The sequence below is a fragment of the Trichomycterus rosablanca genome, chromosome 26, assembly GCF_030014385.1.
Source record: "Trichomycterus rosablanca isolate fTriRos1 chromosome 26, fTriRos1.hap1, whole genome shotgun sequence".
Taxonomy (NCBI): Eukaryota; Metazoa; Chordata; class Actinopteri; order Siluriformes; family Trichomycteridae; genus Trichomycterus; species Trichomycterus rosablanca.
The window spans coordinates 4,651,392-4,669,154 of NC_086013.1; the positions used below are offsets into that span (position 1 = coordinate 4,651,392).

General features: G+C 44.1%; 1 protein-coding gene across 4 annotated transcripts in view; it reads left to right on the forward strand.

Annotated features, from left to right (window-relative positions):
• Window positions 1–17,763, forward strand: part of abr (ABR activator of RhoGEF and GTPase) — a 117,245-nt gene that overhangs the window by 81,015 nt on the left and 18,467 nt on the right. For all 4 annotated transcript variants that reach the window (XM_062988581.1, XM_062988582.1, XM_062988584.1 and 1 more), the window contains exons 13-16: window positions 700–804; window positions 3,382–3,456; window positions 5,139–5,236; window positions 5,320–5,451. In XM_062988581.1, the coding sequence (XP_062844651.1) occupies window positions 700–804; window positions 3,382–3,456; window positions 5,139–5,236; window positions 5,320–5,451 (410 nt within the window). The remainder of the gene's footprint in view (window positions 1–699; window positions 805–3,381; window positions 3,457–5,138; window positions 5,237–5,319; window positions 5,452–17,763) is intronic.

Sequence of the window (17,763 nt, forward strand, 5' to 3'; positions counted from 1 at the left end):
AGTATTCGCTCGTCTGCCTTCACACGCATATGAACTTGAGCGACATGCCATTCTTAATCCATAGGGTTTAATATGATGTCGGCCCACCCTTTGCAGCTATAACAGCGTCAACTCTTCTGGGAAGGCTTTCCACAAGGTGCTGGACGAGAAGGCCTGGCTCGCAGTCTCCGCTCTAATTCATCCCAAAGGAGGTCAGGACTCTGTGCAGGCCAGTCGAGTTCTTCCACACCAAACTCGCTCATCCGTGTCTTTATGGACCTTGCTTGCTTTGTGGAAGGAGCCATCCCCAAACTGTTCCCACAAAGTTGGAAGCATTACGAGTTCCTTTCACTGGAACTAAGGGGCCGAGCCCGACTCCTGAAAAACGACCCCACACCATAATCCCCCCTCCACCAAACTTCACACTCGACACAATGCAGTAAGACAAGTACCGTTCTTCTGGCAAGCGCCAAACCCAGACTCGTCCATCGGATTGCCAGACGGAGAAGCGTGATTCGTCACTCCAGAGAACACGTCTCCACTGCTCAAGAGTCCAGTAGCGGCGTGCTTTACACCACTGCATCCGACCCATTCCATGAAGCTCTGTACACTATGTTCTTGAGCTAATCTGAAGGCCACATGAAGTTTGGAGGCCTACAAGTTTAAATGTATACGTTTCTGACACACTGACGATGATGTTGACGCTTTTTCTCGTTGCAGACCTTCAGACCTGCGTGCTGAACTCACTAGAGCTGCAGGTCCTCGCCAGCTCCTGCTTCAAACTCCGAACCGTCCATAACATCCCGGTCACCAGTTATAAAGACGGTGAGAACTGCACGTACACACGGCTGAGCCAACTGGGCCTAGCAGGGCACCCCCGTCTTCTGTTGGGATTTTACGATGCATCTTATATAATATATAATATAATCTCCCAAATGGGCCCTTGCATTTAGATACACTGATCAGCCATATCATTAAAACCACCTCCTTGTTTCTACACTCACTGTCCATTTTATCAGCTCCACTTACCATATAGAAGCACTTTGTAGTTCTACAATTACTGACTGTAGTTCATCTGTTTCTCTACATATCTTTTTAGCCTGCTTTCACCCTGTTCTTCAATGGTCAGGACCCCCACAGGACCACCACAGAGCAGGTATTATTTAGGTGGTGGATCATTCTCAGCATTGCAGTGACACTGACATGGTGCTGGTATGAGTGGATCAGACACAGCAGTGTCCACTCACTGTCCACTCTATTAGACACTCCTACCTAGTTGGTCCACCTTGTAGATGTAAAGTCAGAGATGATCGCTCATCTATTGCTGCTGTTTGAGTCGGTCATCTTCTAGACCTTCATCAGTGGTCACGGGACGCTGTTGGCTGGATATTTTTGGTTGGTGGACTATTCTGATCCACTCATACCAGCACAACACACACTAACACCACCACCATGTCAGTGTCACTTTAGTGCTGAGAATGACCCACCACCCAAATAATACCTGCTCTGTGATAGTCCTGTGGGGGTCCTGACCATTGAAGAACAGCATGAAAGGGGGCTAACAAAGCATGCCGAGAAACAGATAGACTACAGTCAGTAATTGTAGAACTACAAAGTGCTTCTGTATGGTAAGTGGAGCTGATAAAATGGACAGTGAGTGTAGAAACAAGGAGGTGGTTTTAATGTTATGGCTGATCGGTGTATATCCATATTGGAAACCATGACAAGATCTGAGCTTGGGGTTTGAGTCTTGAGGGTACTACCACGTACCTGGGCACTCGACCGACTCATTATTATCGTTATGGCCATACCATACCATACCATAATAGGTAGAAGAATACAGAGAGTGTAGTGTGATCATCTGCATCGAACTATGTGTGTACCATAGGCCGGATGAGAATGAGCACCTGGGAATCGAGTATATCTAATTGGGGACTGTATGAGAGGTTTATGTCCACTTCACTGATACAAACTGCTGATGTACACTTTAAAAAAGGCGCTTAAATTATGTTAGGCGTGGCTACAAGTACCCTAGTTTACTACCACTAAAGTCCAAGGATCCGGGGTTCAAATCTCAGCCAAATTATCAGCCAGTCGGGTATTTTTAGGTACCCTTTATGTTTAATAACATATCAATATTCTCCTCTGCACAGAGACTTAAGGAAAGGAAACTACACACTCAGTGTTACTGCCTCGTAGGCTTCATTCTATTGTTCAGTGGGTAGGATACTGGACTAGTCATCAAAAGGAGGATTAGAACGAGATTTTGTATATAGATGAAGACTCGGCGTCTCAGTGCTGGGAAGCCAGGTCAATAAAAGACCCCCAAAAGCGATCCATACCAGTACATCAGATTGAATTACCGGTATGTTTCCTCGGCATTGCCGCTCGCTGCGTACAGGAGGATGAAGGGGCAGCGTGAAATAAGGTCCAGCTGTCGAAGGAATGCAGCCCCCCTCGAAATAAAAACTTCACTTACCCAAAAAAAAGGGACGTCGTGAGGGTTTTCAGATGGAGAGAGATGAAGTACAAGTATGGTACACGCTGGTACCAGGATGAAACGACCTCACATTACTGTTGTTTTGAAGTCTGTGATGGGACAAGGTTGGGGCGGTCACAGTGGGTGGAGGGTCCCAATATTTTAATGGAAACTTTAATGAAGATGGGGTATTATTATATTCATGGGGGTTTGTTGCCTGTTCGAGTCCGTCAAAGCCGTAACTTAAAATACATATACAAGGAATATACGAGTTTCTCTCCCAATTTGCGCCCCGGCAACCTTGTATATTTGCCAACACACCCCTTCTTATTAGCCCACACTTTGGTGAATTCACTTGTGAGGCCAGTCACGCACATGTAGAGTCACTCACTGATCTCCACATTCCTCCATGTCTGTGCAGGTGACTCGGACGACTAACCAGGGTCCTTTCACAGCGTTGAAGACCCCACCCAGCAGACTTAGTGGCCAATTTTGTCTGCTGCACACACTGCCAATTGTGCCTGCTAGGGGGCGCCCTAGAGTGGAGGTGTCCTGCTGCCCATTTGTGTTTATAAAAGTTAGAGAAATCTAATATGCTAGTCCGTCATTTGCTGAGACCTGTGGCACCACCCTGATCGGGCACTCATGTCCCACCCAGTCTACAGTGTCTGACGAAAGGCAGGCCGGACGACGACTCCCCTCGTAGATGTATCGAGTTCTGGACTTCCAAGTTCTTCATTTTGTCATGCTAGACCAAAAGGGAACTGGAAGTGACTAAATTGGAATTTTATTTCTAGTTGCGTTCTGACCACCATGTGGCCACTTCTATTGGGATTCTATGTCAACAAGGGGGGGGTCAGGTTGGGAGTATAGGGCCCAGTACGAACGTGACCTGATGCCAGTGTGTCTTGTGTGTGTTTCAGACGAGGAGGCTCCGGGCCTGTACGGTTTCCTGCACGTCATTGTCCATTCTGCCACCGGTTTCAAGAATTCAGCCAGTAAGTATTTAATCGGTGTGGGACGGGTGCTGCGGGTCTCGGCCAAGGCGCCGCTGCTCACACGCTTTCCACATCTGGTCCTACTGTGGTTTACAAGATGTAACATAAAACCTTCACAAGAGGGCGTTTGTGTATAAGTTTATTTTGTGGTTTGCTGTTTATTTTATTATTATTTTTTTTTCTCCGTGTCCCATTTTTTTTGACTCGCAACTCACTCTGGTTTAGTATTATTTAACAAATAATGTAACAAACAAAAGTATTGGGACACTTTTATATTATATATTATATAAAGTAAATATGTGCTTTAAGTCCCAACACTTTAGGGAAGTCCCTTTCCTATTCTAACATGACTGTACAGTGGCAACTTGACCGTGGTGGGGCTTGACCCGGCAACCTACTGATTACCACTTCAGTACCTTAACCACTGAGCTATCACTGCCCCTCCGCTTTGCCCCCTGTACTTCCAAGTGACCCTGGACTCACCTTGACCCTGATCAGGACAGATCGGTTACTAAAGAGGATGAGTGAATGATAGCTGTTGAAACCTTATAGAAGAGCGCAGTGTAGATCCGTGCTCAGCAGGGGGCCTGCTGTGAATCCGGGTTCACAGAAGTGTGCGTGTGTGTGTGTGTGTGTGTGTGAGCGAGCTTGTTTTCTTTGTTCTTCTTCCCGCTGCGTGGCATGTGGTTCGAATTCATTATTGATTTGTCTTGCCATCCGAGGACATGCAACTACACTCTCATCTGTCCCCCATTTACAAGTTTGTGTGTGTGTGTGTGTGTGTGTGTGTGTGTGTGTGTGTGTGTGTGTTACACTGTATGACTAAAAGTACACAACACGGACAAAAGTATTGGGACACACCTTCAAGTGAGTAGTTGCTTACAGGTGTAATAAATCAGTTATATAGAGGAAATTATATGCTTCCAATTTTGCAGCAACAGTTTAGGGAAGGGAAGGTCCTGTTCCAGCATGACCGAACAAACCGGAACGTCAATCGAAGCTTTCCAGATCAACCATACAAACACTGGGCACAAATTCCCACAGACATACTTCAAAGTCTTGTAAAAAAGCCAGAGTGACTGAGGTCACTTATGGTCACATGACCACAAGCTTGCTGTTTATCCCATTCCAAAACCACTACTGGTATTATGAAGTCGTGCCCCTGCCTTACAATATTTTACAGTATTTTGTAATGGTCCTGTGGGTATTTGTGCCAGTACAAGACAGCCCAGTCAAAAGAGACAATGCTCTTTCCTGCTCTAACCTGACTGTGCACTTTAACCCTTTTAACCTCCACCTTTGAGATGAATTAGAATGTCGATTTTGCCTGACCTCACAAATGACTGACTGGGCATAAATCCCCGCAGACACACTCCAAATTCCGGTCGGTTGGGCGCCATCTGGCGGGCATAATTGGCAGTGCCTGCAGGGGGGTGCCTGGAGTATGTGGGTGGGGTCTCGTGCCTAAGGGTGCGTGTGACAGCCTTGGCATTCCTCAGTCGGGTTGGGGGTGGCGTCATCAGCGATTAAAAATGAAAAGACACCCAACGGCACCCAGGTGGCAGATCTGCTACATAATAAAAAAGTGTCCATATACTTTTGACCATGTTCTGTGTGTTGATTATTAAAAAAATCCCACCCACCTTCAATCCAAAAACGTATCGCGGTTTGTCCTTCTCTAGATCTCTACTGCACCCTGGAGGTCGACTCGTACGGCTACTTCGTCAGCAAAGCCAAGACTCGCGTATTCCGGGACACCACCGAACCACACTGGAACGAGGTGAGTATTTTTTTCCTTGACGTTCTTTGGGTCATTTCATAACCGGACAGATATAGTCATTTGTGTCTTTGTCTGTCCAATAGGAGTTTGAGATTGAGCTGGAGGGATCGCAGTGCCTGAGGATCCTGTGTTACGAGAAATGCTACGACAAATCCAAGCTTAACAAGGATGACAACGAGATCGTAGACAAGATCATGGGCAAGGGGCAAGTGCAGGTAGGTTGGAAAACAGTCAAAATAGACTAAACGAGTGGAAAAAATATATTTATATATATTAGCCCTAGCACACCAACGCTGGGATTTGGAACTCCTGAGTTTGGAACTCCTGAGCTCTGCTACCGGTCGGCTGGGCGTCACAAGAACACAAAATTGGCCACTAGTCTGCTGGGTGGGAAAATACTGGACTAATAAGTGAGGTGGGGTCTTTGAGGCTGTGTAAGGACCCTGGTTATTAGTCTAACTGGGCGAATGAGAAGGGGTCGGTGGACTGGGAGGGAGCTTGTGTCGGGCGAATATACCCTCCTTGTATGCCAGAATGGGAGAAAATGCATAAATGGTAACAGGTGAAGGTATCAAGGTTGGATATTAAAGGAGAATCCACCAAGGGCTCAATCTTTTTAAGTAAAAATGGGTCTTGGCTTATCACTTTGTACTGAACTTAAGGGAATTGCCACTCCATTTCTCAATGCAAAATTCTAGTTCACCATCTACCGTACATAATATTGTGAAAAGATTAAGCGAATCCGGAGAAATCTCCATGTAGTCCACGTAGGGCCATGTAAACCACTTTTGAATGTGCATTCATTTAACCCATTATGGTACTAAATATAAAGGTAAATAAAGCTACCTGTGTTTGGGAGTACTTCGGAAAACCGTTGTTACTTAACACAGTCTACTGCTGCATCATGAAATGCAGCTTTAAACTTTATTACACTAAGAGTTCTAGATCCATATATCAATTGTATACAAAATACATTAATGAGGTCTACAGGCCTGGGAAAGATGGACTTTGAGAGTTCTTAGGCAGTTTCAAAGACGAAAACGACCATCCAGACTTTTATCAGTGAAAGGTGCAACTGCATATGTATGTAGAAACCAAGGTGACGTCTTTTTATAGGAAGTCTATGGCTATTTCAGGCACAGAGTGCGTGTGCTTGACTGGCCTGCCTGCAGTCCAGATCCGTCTCCTATTGAATACCTATAGAACATCATAAAGAGCAGACTCAGACTATGACCACGTAGGGTTGACCAGAAGTCTCGTATCACCCCTCTGTCCCAGCATTTTTTGAGTGTCTTGCAGGCATTAAATTCTACTTTTTTTTTCTTTTTTTTTTTTCAAAATACAGTGGTCAGTTAAAACACTGGACATTTTATCTTTACTATGGTCGACACTGAGGTCTTCCATACAGGAAGTCAGTTTCATTGCACTATAATTCCCAGTGTTTGGTTCATTATTGTCAGAGCTCACGGTGCGCCCTGTCCTCCCACACTGCATGCCAAAAACACAGCGCTGTAAAATATAAACTCTTAAAAAGGTTTAATATTCATTAAGATTCATTGCTTGTGCCTCACTTGGTTGGAGTGTTAATTTATATATATATTTCAATTCAGATGCAGCGTAGACGTCTCGATTTTGTCTCTCCGTCTCTAAACTGTTCAAACATGCACATTTACTGTAGCCTTGGCAGCATCGCGTATACAACAATGCACGGGGGGAGGGGGGCGACCCGAGAACATCGCGGCTGCAGGCAGCTGAGATATTTTCACCACATGTGCAGCTGGCGCCTGAAAGAAAAGGGAATACTGAGAGGATAGAATGTGCCGTCCTGAACCGTCCTCAAACATTAGGTACATCTGTAATTCTGAGAGTTTCCTCCATTACCAAGTCTTTAAGGAGGTTTGGGGACCGTATCAAGTCTTTTGGATGCTCTCCTTGGCCACCGGTGCCTCTACAGAGAGGCCACCCACCAGCATCCCAAAGTGGAACATATTGGTCATATTTGACCAATAAAAATTTATTAAACTAGTAATCCAAGCTTGGGGCAGTGGACCTCCCAATGGCTAGACTCTTTTGGCCATCGTTGAACTCACGGTGGATAAGAAGACCTGGCTCGCAATTGACGTCCCAATTTATCCAAGGTCATCATCCAGAGCAAACATGTCAAACCATGTCGTTATGGACCTTGCTTGGTTTGGAAACACCGGTCATCAATGAGCAGAGAAGAGCGGTGTCCAGTTACATTTGGATATATGGTGTAGCTCTGTGAAAATACTGACTGGGATATACTGATGTTACTTCATATCTACTGGGAAGTAACCAAGTCGTAAGACCTAATATGATTCTGTGGACCAACCACTTGAAGCAACTGACCCTGCCTTGGGAAACGAGAGTTGAGAAGGCCAATGACATCAACAGGCTGAAGTACCAGTAGATATTTGGGCAATGTAAGGAGCTGGTTCTTCCCATGGAGATTGGGTTTTGGGTTTGGGATTTTGAAACAGAATCTCTACAGAAGACACTTGGGGTCTTGGGGTTTCAACTCTACCGCCTTGCCTCTGTGAAGGGGTACTGGGGTAACTGGCGAAACCCTTTGCGATCACCAGTCCCCAGCTAACGAACGTTGTCAAATCAGCAGGAATAACATCTGTAGCCAAAATGTTTTGATAGCCGTCTGAGCTGCTGTTCCTTTTGCCCGTTCCTCTCTCCGGAGGATTCCATATTTACTGACCAAGTCTCTGGCTTCAACATTTAGAAAGACCTTAAATGGTCAAAGCGCCGTTTATAGCCTTGTACTGCACATCATATTTATAGTTGAAGTAGAAGAAACAAGGCTATATGCTTTTGCTTCTATGCTTCGACTTGAGAACCACTCAGGTTCTTGAGAACTACAAGTTATTGGATGAATATATTAATTAGCTTCTTAGCTTAGCAAACGTCCCTAAGCAATGTGGATGTGTTTCTTAAGCTGTCTGACCTTTAGAAAATCAGTATCCATCGTCCACTAATTTGTAACAGGATCTGGTTCTGTGTTATCTAGAGGGAGATAATAATTATAATATACAGCGACACGGTTAATATATTTCGCAATAAATCACACCCCCCTCTGTACTTTCACAACATGTTATGTTACCTCGTTCATGCAGTTGGACCAGGAGACAAAAGAGCGCCTGTCAGATTTGACAAATGGGGGTTTGGGGTGCATGTACACCCCAAAACATTCCCCTCTGGGACACAAATTTTCTACCAATTAATGTGGAACTAATTCATTATGTGTAAATAATGGCAGTTGTGCTAGCTCAGCTGATATGCGCAATGTAACCCTAGTGCCTAATAGGCGGTCTAGCCATAAGTATGTGGACATATCAACCAATCTGACAAATTTGGTTGCTCCTAGTTTTTCCACTGCTTATCAAGTCAGGTTTGAGTCTATGTGCACCAAGCAGGTCCAGCAAGACACAGGTGACCCCCAAACAGTGAAGGTGGAGGGTCAGATAGGCGGATATCTGGGTTACATTTGGTCCGAAAGATCCTGGGTCCTAAAACCTGGTGCTATCCTTCATTCAACTTCTCAAGTGCCAAGTCCCCAGAATGGTTTTTGGAGACCAGATTTGAGGACCAGATTTGGCTGAAATGCGTCACCCATTTATCCTTGTAACTCTACTCTGGAAGAGCAACAGACCTTCTGACTGTCTGCATCCAAGAAACAGGACAGTCCTAGGGTCATTTTATTGTACTGAGGCTGCTATTGATATTGGAGGTGAAATAAAGATCAGTGCCCAAGTAAAAGAACCAATGTTGAGAACCCAGTGTGCCCAAATGCAATGATGCCAACGGTCCATTTGCAGAGTGGACAGAGGATATTCGATTAGCCCAAGACAGTCATTTACAAAGACAAAGAACTTTCATAACGTGAAAAGCATGAGCTGCGAGAAGCGAGAAAGAAAAGTGGTACTGAAACAAAGGACTGATTAGCAATGTGTTGGCATGTCAACATTATAAATCGTCAGGAGGTGCAAAGCATCCCCCCTCCACCTTTGTCTTTTTGTGTTCGAAAGCCTCAGGACTCAGGAGACACCCGTGCTCTGTCTGAAAGAGCACCAACCCTACCCCCATACCTACATCTGAGCACCCTTTGTGCCGAAGTCCTACAGTCTAATGGAATTTTTAATGATATTTGATCAGGAGAAGGACAGAATCAGCAGAACGGTGTGTAAACTTCAGTAATTAAAAAATATCTATGTTGGTTCCTCCTAGATGTTGGTTCCTCGCTGCTCGTCCTTTGTTTTTTGGGGTTCATTGTTCTCTCCTTGTAGCCTGAGCTACAGTAATACCTTATAGGATTGTCTCATAATGCCTTTGTGTCTGTGTACATACTACAAAAGTATGTGGACACCCCACCAAGAAGACTCCAAGTCACTCTCCAAGATCAGTCAAAAGAGCATTTGTAAGGTTGGATCTGTTCAGGCCACTGGAGTTTCTCGAGACCAAACTGGTCAAACCATGTCTTCAAAAGTATGTGGACACCCAATCAAGAGCTTGTTGGACATCCTGACCCAAACCCAATGGTCGTTAATATGGAGCAGCGATCCTAAGTCACTCTACAAGATCAGTCAAAAGAGCATTTGTGCGGTTGGACTGATAAAACTGAGGTTCCAATTCATCTCTATCTTTATTTGGGTTGAGGTCAGGGATCTGTTCAGGCCACTGGAGTTTCTCAAGACCAAACTGGTCAAACCATGTATTCAAAAGTATCTGGACACCTGACCTAGAGCTTGTTGGGCATCCTGACCCTTTACAGGCCCTCTACAAGATGAGTCAAAAGAGCATTTGTGATGTTGGACTGAGGTTCCAGTTCTTACCCAAGGTGTTTTTGGGTTGAGGTCAGGGATCTCTTCAGGCCAAACTGGTCAAACTATGTCCTTATGGTCCTAGCTTTGAGCACAGGAGCACAGTATGTCGTCCCAAAGATCACTGTATTAACCTGTATGTATGCCATGTGGCCAAAAGTGGCCAAGGATCTTGTTGGGTGTCCCGTTTTAAAACCATGGTCAGGGATTTGGAGTTGTTGCTAGAAGATTTTGCTAGAAGATAAAGCTTTCCACAAGATAATGAGTGAGTGAGTGACTGGGTGGCATTCCAATTCATCCCACCAGTGCTCAACAGAGTTGAGGTGAGGGATCTTTCCAGGCTGCTCTTCCTCCACACCAAACCTGCTAAACTATGCCTTAATGGAAGAGAAAGCTTCCAACAACTGGTTCACAGTGGCATCCACATACTTTTGACCCTACAGTGGGTGTAAATATTATCATATCGTTCGTGCCAAAGACCCAGCTAAAAAGCGCAGCCATAAAGCATTCATCTCCCACTGCATAAAACATAATAGCAGTGTGTAAAATTAGTCACAGTGCTGCCGTATTGTGTGTGTGTGTAGCCCGGGGTCATTTCATGCTTGCTCTCCTCAGCTGGACGCTGTAATAGAGATTGATTATGGTGCTCGTGGCACCGCTGGGGTGTTTAAATCATTCATGTATGTTGTGTGTTCTAGTGTGTTTCTGCGGCTATACGAGCTGCATTCAAGGGAAGACGTGGAACCTGAAATTCCAAAGGTGGAATGTGGATTTTGCCACTTTATCCTGCAGAAGAAGCTTCCTAGCATTATTCAGTGGTATCTATGTGTCCATCTCCCTGGACATACGGACTGTCCAGATTCGTTTGGACCAATTTAAGTCGATTCTGACTCCTGGCAACCTTACCTGACTCCTGGCAACCTTGCGCATATGGATAGAGTTTCTTCAGAATGTCATGTGTTCTGTTTGGACTCCAGGCTTCCTGCTGAGCCTCTAATTGTATCCATCCATCCTCCCATTTTGTTGCTGACCATCCTCTTCCTCTTTTACCTTCAAGTCTTCCAAGCATAATTCTTTTCCAATTAATACTTAACAAACTTCTGTTTGCTTCCCCAGGCTTCAATTGAGAGATTAGAGTTTGGGTTTGGGTTAGAGTAAAGGTTAGGGTTAGGGTTAGGTAGTCACACAGTTGACAAGACGTCACAAGTGAGGTGACAGTAGTTGATGGATTTTGTCATTGAGCAAATGATATTGACCAGAGCTGTTAAGTTTACCGATAGCCTCTGGGATGGATCACATGATGGATGTCTAGATGGTTGCTTGGATGTCTAGGATCCTCAGCAATTTTCCCAGCTGTCCTCTTCACCCTGACACTACAGGGGGATTTGACCACCCATAACCAGGGTCTAAAAATCGAAGACCCCACCCAATTATTAGTCAGGTATTTTCCTCACTGCAGACTAGAGGCCAATTTGGTGCCAAGCTTTCTACTGTGCCTCTAATTGTATCCAGCCATCCATCTTTCTGCTGAGCATCCTCTTCCTCTTTTACCTTCAAGTCTTCCATAATTCTTTTCCAATGAATACAAGGGATTCAGTTTGTTTCCCCGGGCTTTGATTGAGAGATTAGGCTTGGTTTAGGGTTAAGGTTAGGGTTAGGGTAAAGGTTAGGGTTAGGCAATCACACAGTGGTCAAGACATCAGACGAGAGGTGACAGTAGTTGACAGGTTTTGACACTGAGCAAATGTTATTGACCAGAGCCGTTAAGTATACCAATAGCCTCTGGGATGGATCACATGATGGACGTCTAGCGCTTCCATTATGACAGTTTAATAAAAAGATGGTCGCTTGGATGTCTAGGATCCTCAGCAATTTCCCCAGCTCTGCTACAGGGGGAGTTGACCACCCATAACCAGGGTCCTTACATAGAATCAAAGACTCCACCCACTTAGTCTGGTCTTTTCCCATGCTGCAGACTAGAGGCCAGTTTGGTGCCATGCTTTCTACTGTGCCTCTAATTGTATCCAACCATCCTCTTCCTCTTTTACCTTCAGGTCCTCCAAGCACACTTCTTTTTCAATGGATCTGAGAGCTTTAGTTTGGTTCTTTAGTTTGTTTGGGCTCTCAGTGAGAGGTTAGGCTTTTTCCCAACCAGCAGACTAGTGGCCAATTTGGTCTGCTGCAGGCACTAGAGGCCACCAGGTCAAGTCGTGGCCATTAAGTCATAAGAGCAATCCTCCAATAGTCCTTCTCGCTGATTATGGCTGTTCATGTCCGTTCTGGGGTCATTTGGTCACTATAGCAGGTTTTTTCACCCCACATTGATTAATAATATATTATTTATTTGTCATTCTCATTAATATTTAATACTTAATGTAAATATTCAATCACAGTGACTTCTTTGTTTATTATTAATGAAACGTTTGCGTTCCGTGTCTTATTACTGCTTGTTCGACGTGCTTCTAGTTCAGTTATTTTCATCTCACGTCTGGTAGAACAAAGTCAGCCGTGCAGATTTTTTCCCCTCGCTCTTATTTTGGAAGATGGTAATTTAAAAGCTGCGGGGGGTGCCCGGCTTACGTCAGGAAGAACTTTTTCTGTTTGGATCAGCGCGGCTTTGCTGGATTTTGTTTGATTTGTCCGATCGAGTGGGCAAAACTGTGGTGAGGGAATCGTATGCATTCATCAATGGTACAAAGCGCGAAGGGAAGCCACAGATGTGTACACATGAGCACATTGTTCTCTCTGTTTTATGAAGAACGCCACATCATGGTTGCCAGATGCTTTCCAGACATAACTAGTTCAAACCGCAACAAAATACCCAAAAAATCCGATATAAGAACGTATCTATTTCACACACTATATGATCAAAGGTATTTGGACACCTCACCATAAGCTTGTTAGACATCCTATTTAAAAAACAAATGCTATTAATACATACCTTTTAACTAGAACAACAGCCGCCCTTCTAAAAAGGCTTATCACAAGACTTAAGTATGTTTATGTCTGTAGGAATTTGTATTTCTGGACACTGATGCTGCCCAAGAAAGCCTTACTTGATGTTCCAGTTCATTCCAAAATTGTTCAGTGTTGCTGAAGCTTTATAGAGCTTGCTTTGTGCTCAGGGGCAGTCATGCTGGAATGGAAAAGAGCCTTCCCTAAACTGTTGTTGCAAAGGAAGCATGTGTCCAGCACACTGGCTGACTTAAATAATTAGAAGGCATGTCCAAATATAGTGGGCCAAACATTTATAAACCAAATAGAAACAAAATCCACCCAATTTTATGTGAAAACGTTCATTCTGGCAACACTGTATCCCACTCGCTGTGTGATCCTCTTGCTTCCTAAATAAACAAATACACACATACCGTTTATAGATACACGAGTTCGAACACATGCTGCGTTCCTTCAGCTCTACTTATTCATACAGTATTTTAACTGGACCCCTCGCCACTAAGGATGATGGTAACAGATGGCATTAATTTACTGGACATTCAGAGAGCAGAAGAAAATGTTGAACCCTTCGCTCATAGACAGGGGTCACACACCTTTTGGATCTCGCTCGTGACTTTGGCTTTTGTTTAGAGCTTCATTTAGAGCACAAAAGGCCTGCCAATGTTGGAATAGCAACGTCATGATTTTCTTTATTATATTTTTTTTAAATATGTAAAAATATATTTTTTAATTTTTTTTATACATATATTTTTTTTTACATTTTTTTGAAAATAATTGTTCAAAATCCATTTTTTTAAACAAGTTAACATATATTGTTCGAGTCATGTGCATTTTGACTTCCAGTGTGTTTGTGTACTTTGATTTCCTGTTCACGTCATTCAAATTATCTTAATGAACCTGTAATCTAATTCACGCCTTTGAGGTTGTCAAGTCTTTCCTGAGTAGCGCGTCTGTGGAATATTTATTTGGCCTTACATTCATAAACAAGAGCTCCTTTGAGAAAAACAACACTTTAAATATTAAACTACTCAAGCTGGGTAGAACGTTCCGGATCTGAACAGTCACCTTCATGTTTACGTTAAAAATTGTAATCGTAAAATATTGGCTTAGTAAATTCCGAAAAACTTAGTGTTGAGTGTCGTAATGGTAGGTCAAGAGTTGACAGAGTGCTCATCGCACCCCTGTAAAATTTCCTGAGGTTATCAAATTACAGTGGTATGAAAGAAAAATATTAGCACATGTAAAGTAGGAACACAGTGCTACAAATACAGACGGCCCACGAGGAAGCGTCCAGCTTGCTGAAAGATCCTTGGAAACCCTCAATCACAACCAGATGTTTCTCTCCTTGTGGCCCACTCAGGACTCTCAGATTAAACGTTTTTGGAGTGGCAAAGCATCACTTTTCCTTCAGCAAACGGTAGGGGCGGGGTCTTTAGGGTTGCAACTTGCCAGGTGGATCCACAATCTCCTAACTTTGCCCCAAATTGCTCAGTTCCTTCTCAGGTTCCCTCTTGGGTTACTTTCTACCCCCCTTATCATTCTTGGGGTGAACTCTTTACCTCGGGGTGCTCATTATTTATTTACTTTCTGTCCACCCTGCACTTGGGTTCATCTCATTATCATCCGTACCTCACTGTGAGGCAACCACCCTGTTACCCATTTTTCAGGCACCCCAGTGACCCCACGTAACACTTTTGGGATAAATTGGCTCATTGTCAGGCGGTACCTGACCTCACGAATGCTCTCAGGACCAAATGTGATCAGATTCCCAAAGACAACAGGAGGAGGAAAAAATATTAAGGGATGAAGGCGCGTTAACCTCGTTAGGTGTTTGTTTGCCTCCGGCTATGTTTTCCCCCCATTTCTCAGTGCCATGCTAACAATGTTAGCGCTGTGTTTGTTTGTGATACGAGAGCAGTATCTATGGTACAGATATAATGAATAGTCACTGACCTAGGTCTTTTTTCCTGCTGTTCTGGTCATTTCATCAATGGACATATTACATTTCCGGAGAAGTTGGGACACTTTGTGTAATAGAATTGAAAACTAGGGGTATAACACCTTTACTAAGACCAACATTCAGTACAGGGAGTGGAGTTCCTCAACTCAACAAAACTCATGAATAAATCATCAGGAGGGGTGTCTACATACTTCTGGCCATATCGTGTTTTTAAGCACCTTAAATTTTGGTTTTGGACATTTAAAAATGAGTGGATGTATAGATAGTTCTAGAACATTCTGAATTTTGCAGTCACCCATTACAATCAATGCAGCTGTTGTGCAAATTGCACATCAGATTAGTACCTGCCCTTCATTCATTGACCTTGTTTATACATGTAGTTAGTGCTCCTGAGATGAATGTTAGATGTACAAACATCACACTATGGGTGCAAAACAAAAAAATATATATAACTCTGTTTCTTTTACCCCTGTAAATACGTGCAACTGTAGAAACTCGCAGGCATCTGATATTTTGTTTACTACCTTGTTTTACTCCTCCAGCTACATCTCCCTTCTTTTGATGTTTCATCTCTGTAAATTATTAATATGCTGCATTTTTTCAGCGCTCCATCTTCTCAGATGTAGGTCACAGTGCACTCGTGTCAAGTCGTACCTCTGTAGGCGTGCGTTAAGGCAGGTGGCATCGACGGTTGCGAATCTCTAACAAAGGTACAGCTTGTCGGTTAAGGTACTGGACTAGTAATTGAAAGGTCACTGGTTCAAGCCACTGTTGGGCCCTTGAGCACGGCCCTTAACTCTCAATTGGTTAGACAACATACCTTCACATTACTGTAAGTCGCTTTGGATAAAAGCGCCTGCTCAATGCCGAAAGTAAGTCTTTAACCAATGGCTCATGTTGACGTCCTTAATACTACAATTGAACAATGGTTATCATTTGCCCCCATTTCTTGTGCTTCAAAGGGTTGGCAGAGGCCTAGTAACCTTCCCAAAGGGTGCCAATACTAGTTCCAAATGACCACTCGGACAAAACGGTAGCTCCATTGACGTAGTCAAAGGTCAAACTGGGACCCAGTCTAGGAGTTGCAAAGTCCTTGAGTCCTACCTGGCTAGCTCTCTACAGAGACGCATTTTACATCATCCTACACTCCCAAAACAAAGTCTAAATTCTTAGACACCTTAAAATGCTGCCTACTGAGGTACCTTATTTCTGAGCGATAATCTGACTGAATATCGACACCCAGATAGTAGCACTCTTTCCAAAACAAGTAACGTTGGTGAGATGTTAGCATGTGGTAGAACATACCAAACCCCGTGTGTGTTCACATCTCATAGACCTTTTTCAGTCATAAACCTTACGCAGACATACTTATTAAGTCTAAAAATACCCAGAAAGCCTCAGCTGTGGATGGCAGGAGTTTGGGTTGGCACAGGGAAGGGTCTCTTTGAGAGTCTGTAGCTCCCTGTGGTGTCAGCCAACGTGATCTGAGGTCCTGAATCTACTCTTCTAACAGTAGGTTTGGAATAATGAGATTCTGCACTTTTTTGGATATGGTCAAAATAATGTAGACACCTTGACATGAGCTTCTTTGACCTTCCATTGCAAAACGCTGGGCTTTGAGTAGTTTGAGGTCAGGGCTCTACCTGGAACCTTGTTACCCCCCTTGCTTAGATGCAAATCCTTTGCCATTTCAACGCAGTTTTCTCTCCCGTGGTGAGGTCTTACCCTTTTTCCAAGCCCTCCTCTTTTTCCCAGACATTCCTTCCCTGACACGATGACGCAGGCTAAGAACGAGGCCGCGATGTTTTTATCTCCGTTTTAAAAATCCCCCGACAGAGCGAATGTGCCCTCATCTTCTCGGCTCTCTGGAGAGATACCGCATGGGGAAGAACAGTCAGTGCTTGGTCACACTTGGTTTAGCCAAGCTTAAGTACCAAACAGCAAACTTCAGATGCCAATATGCCAGTCATGTAACGACTGGCGGTTAAGGGGAAGTCGCAGTGGAGTCCATAGCTTGAGGGGTTCTGGGGGTAATTATGCCTCTAACATCTGTATTGGGCCATATACTGTATACAGGACACTATAGTCCCAAAGGTCTATGGAAAAGCCTTCCAATAAGAGTGGAGGCTGTTATGGCCGGAAAGGGAGGGGGGGCATAAATATTAGTAAAGCAGAAGGTTGCTGGTTCAAACCCCACCAGTGCCAGATGCGAAGGAAGGGAAGGAAGGGAGCCAACTCTACGTCAATGGGTTGACAAGCTCATGGTCTGGTGTCCACATACTTTTGAGCATGTGTATGATTACGTAGGTCAGTAAACGATTGAAGATCGTACTGGACTAGTAAAGCAGAAGGTTGCTGGTTCAAACCCCACCAGTGCCAGATGCGAAGGAAGGGAATGAAGGGAGCCAACTCTACGTCAATGGGTTGACAAGCTTATGGTCTGGTGTCCACATACTTTTGACCATGTGTATGATTTCATAGGTCAGTAAACAATTGAAGATGTTTGCAGTTGTAGCCTAGCGGTTAAAGTACTGGACTAGTAAAGCAGAAGGTTGCTGGTTCAAACCCCACCAGTGCCAGATGCGAAAGAAATAAAAAGAGCTCTACGTCAACGGGGATAGTTCTGGAATGGACTGTTGAACAAGCTCGTGGTCTGGTGTCCACATACTTTTGGAAGAGTTATGCCTGGAGCTGTGTTTGTTTCAAACAGCAATCCGCACATAGTCGGAAGCTATAAGGACTAAGTGTAAACCACGAGCTTAAAA